The sequence below is a fragment of the Tupaia chinensis genome, unplaced genomic scaffold (assembly GCF_000334495.1).
Source record: "Tupaia chinensis unplaced genomic scaffold, TupChi_1.0 Scaffold000627_1, whole genome shotgun sequence".
NCBI classification, from domain to species: domain Eukaryota; kingdom Metazoa; phylum Chordata; class Mammalia; order Scandentia; family Tupaiidae; genus Tupaia; species Tupaia belangeri.
In genome coordinates this window covers 6,130,153-6,133,386 of record NW_006160147.1, presented here as the reverse complement: position 1 = coordinate 6,133,386, position 3,234 = coordinate 6,130,153, and the positions used below count along the sequence as shown (strand labels likewise).

Here is a 3,234-nt window from a genome sequence, read left to right as displayed (position 1 = left end):
CTTCTTACCCCAGGCAAAGGCATGTGGGCCATGCAGGAATCAGCATGGAAATGTGCATGGCTGAATGTTGTTGAGCTGCAGTTTAAATATTGCTAGGAAAAGGAGGAAGGGGATGGCCTTGGGGACAAGGCTGATCTGTGCTTTGGGTATTGCATTCTCAGGCAGTAGATCCTAAGAGAGCTCCTTAGAGAGCTAGCCAGTCCTTTGTGGTTCTTTGTAGCACCTGTTGGTGTGGCTTTGGCTAGAGCACTATTCTCCTTGGGAATATTTAGAAACCATCTCCTCTTTAAGGGGGTTATTTTTCTCAAAATGTTTAGGGCAAATAACATTTCCTCAATGTGAGAGCGTCCAGTGACATAGAGAGGCAGTGAGGTCATTGGCAGTTGAAGGCAGACCAACGATGGTAAGATCAGCCTGTCCTTCTTGGTTTTGGGGTGTGGCAGCTGTCAACATGAAGGGCAGAAAATATGGGGACATGCAACCTAGGGACAGGTGTGAGAAGTCTGCCAGAAATGGGACTTGAAAGTCTTAGTAGCCAGGAGAAAAATGAGTGTCACCAGGACCTGCCTTACTACCCCATTATCCATTTGCCTACATGGCCTCCCTGAAAGTGTGTAGATGGCTGGAAGGAAACAGCCTAATGGGAGAAGAGCTTTCCCTCTCTCACTTCTGTACTAGCCAAGCCAATGTTTACCAAGGTTGCAAAAAACTTGGACTCCCACATGACCAACCATGGGTTAAGTCCTGGACCTGGCAGCTTGCTTTCTCTCTCTCTCCCTCTCCCTCTGTCCTTCTCTGGTCAAATTAAATAAATAAATAAATTTAAATAAAATGATTCTTTAAAAAAAAAAAGACAAGGGAAAAAATGAGGGTCAAAGATGCTAGCTTACTTTGCTTTTGTAATTGTTTTGTTTCAATACAGGGAGAAATCACATGTTTAGGAATTAAACAAGTGATGTTGACTAAAGGCATCTGCCTAGAGCTCAATGAGACCTCCAGCTGTGTAAGTCAACCCCCACCTAATCGTTCCTCCTTCCCATCATCCCTCCCAACACTTTAGTCCATCTCAGATTGGACTGGACTTTGAGAGGTCCTGGAATATAGTGTGGTTAAGATGCTTCTGATACTGAGTTTTAGGCTTAGGGAGTCAGAGGCCCCATCTGGTGGGCAAAGAAGGCAAAACCATTTTTAAGTAAATTTCGCTGTTATTTGAGGCTGTCATATTTAAGTTTGCTTTTATGTTAAGAAAATCTCACTGTCCAGATATAAACTAGTTACTAAAAATGTTAGCTCTTTTGTTATTATTTACGTAAAACTCTTTAGTTCATGCAGAATTTATTTTGCTATAATATAGTATTTTCCATATAACCATTTTCCCTACCATTATTTATTGAATGATCTCCTTTTTATTGGGTTGATTATTTTAGTTTGTAGGAAGTTTTTATATGTCCTGGAGCATATTCTTTGAGAGATATTTTAATGGGGACCAGCAGTTAGCGTAATGGCTATGTCGCTGGACTCCCATGTAGTCTACCGCAGTTTGTGTCCCAGACCCGGTGGCTTAAAACTCACGCCGGGCGCATGTGCATGGTGCCCAAGATCCCAAGAGGAGAATGGAGGAGAAGGAATTGCGGCGTGACCATCCCCCCTGGGGGGTGATTTCTCGCTTTCTGTCTCTGTGTCTCTCTCTCTGTCTGTCTGGCGAGCACACGCGCCCTATAGCGAAAACCTCTCCAAAAAAAAAAGAGAGAGATTTTATTTATTCAATCTGTCCATACTTCTGACTGTTGGAATTTTTTTTTTTTATATTTTACTTTTAATACCAAACCAGGTAGGTCTTTTCTCATTATACTATAAAAAGTATGTTTTTTTATCTTTTGTTTTAGAAAATCTCTAGAAACATCTATCAACATTAACAAAATTAAAATGTTTTTAAAACATTAAAAAGGTGGTGTGGTAGTTAAGGTGCTGGACACTCCCACATGGCCGACCATGGTTCGAGTCCTAAATCTGGTGGCTTGGTTTCTTGCTTCCACTCTCTCTCTCTGATCAAATTAAAATAAATGAATGAATAAATAAGGTTAAATAAATAATTCTTCAGAAAAAACACTAAAATTTTAATTGCAGCTGCTCTAAAATTTATGTTTTGTGATCTTTCCCTGGATCTTTCAGCTTCTTGACTTTTTAGTTTATATTTTTCTCCTATAGGTTTGATGGATTTTTTTAAAGGTTTTTTTATAACACAGATTTCTCCTTATGTATTCAAATTGATTATTGCTTATATGTTAGAATGTTAACAGAGTTTTGGTTGTCTTTATGTTTTTAAGAATTATTTATTTAATATTATTCTCCTTTTATTTATTTTTTAAAAATTTGCTATAAGGCATTGCGTTCATCAGAGAGAGACAGAGAGAGAGAGAGAGAGAGAAAGAAAGTGAGAAAACAGCCTTTCAGTAATTAACCAAAATGACAAAAACGAAGGGAAAGAAGAGAGACACCCAATACATGTTTTCTAGGCCTTTTAGAAAACATGAAGTGGTTCCTTTGACAACATATATGCTAGTCTTACAAGAAAGATGATATTGCAGATATCAAGGGAATGGTTACTGTTCAAAAAGGAATACCCCACAAATGTTACCATGGCAAAACTGAAAGAGTCTACACTGTCACCCAGCATGCTGTTGGCATTGTTGTGAACAAACAAGTTAAGGGCAAGATTCTTGCCAAGAGAATTAATGTGCGTATTGAGCATGTTAAACATTCTAAGAGCAGGGATAGCTTCCTAAAATATGTGAAGGAAAATTACCAGAAAGAGAAAGGTACCTGGGTTCAACTGAAACTCTAGCCTGCTCCACCCAGAGAAGCACACTCTGAGAACCAATGGAAAGGAGCCTGGGCTTCTGGAACCAACTCCCTATGAATTCATGACATGATGGGTGTTAAAAATAAACTAATCTATGGTCTATTTTTTAAAAAAGAAAGAGAGTGAGAAAACAAGTTGCCTGGTCCAGAACTCAAACCATGGTTGGTCATGTAGGAGTCCAGCGCCTTAACCACGACACCATCTGCTGGCCCAGTCAATGGAGTTTTTAATGATTATCTTGGGTTTGACCATTTGCCTGAACTTGGTTAAATTTTTTTTTTTTTTGGAGAGGTTTTTGCTATAGGGCACATGCGCTCGCCAGACCGAGAGAGACAGAGAGACAGAAAGAGAGAAATCCTACACCAGCGGGG

At 39.5% G+C, this 3,234-nt stretch overlaps 1 protein-coding gene across 3 annotated transcripts in view; it reads left to right on the top strand.

Annotated features, from left to right (window-relative positions):
- The window catches only part of CD34 (CD34 molecule), a 29,103-nt gene that overhangs the window by 15,494 nt on the left and 10,375 nt on the right, over positions 1-3,234 (top strand). For all 3 annotated transcript variants that reach the window (XM_006159311.3, XM_014591956.2, XM_006159312.3), the window contains exon 4: positions 923-1,003. In XM_006159311.3, the coding sequence (XP_006159373.1) occupies positions 923-1,003 (81 nt within the window). The remainder of the gene's footprint in view (positions 1-922; positions 1,004-3,234) is intronic.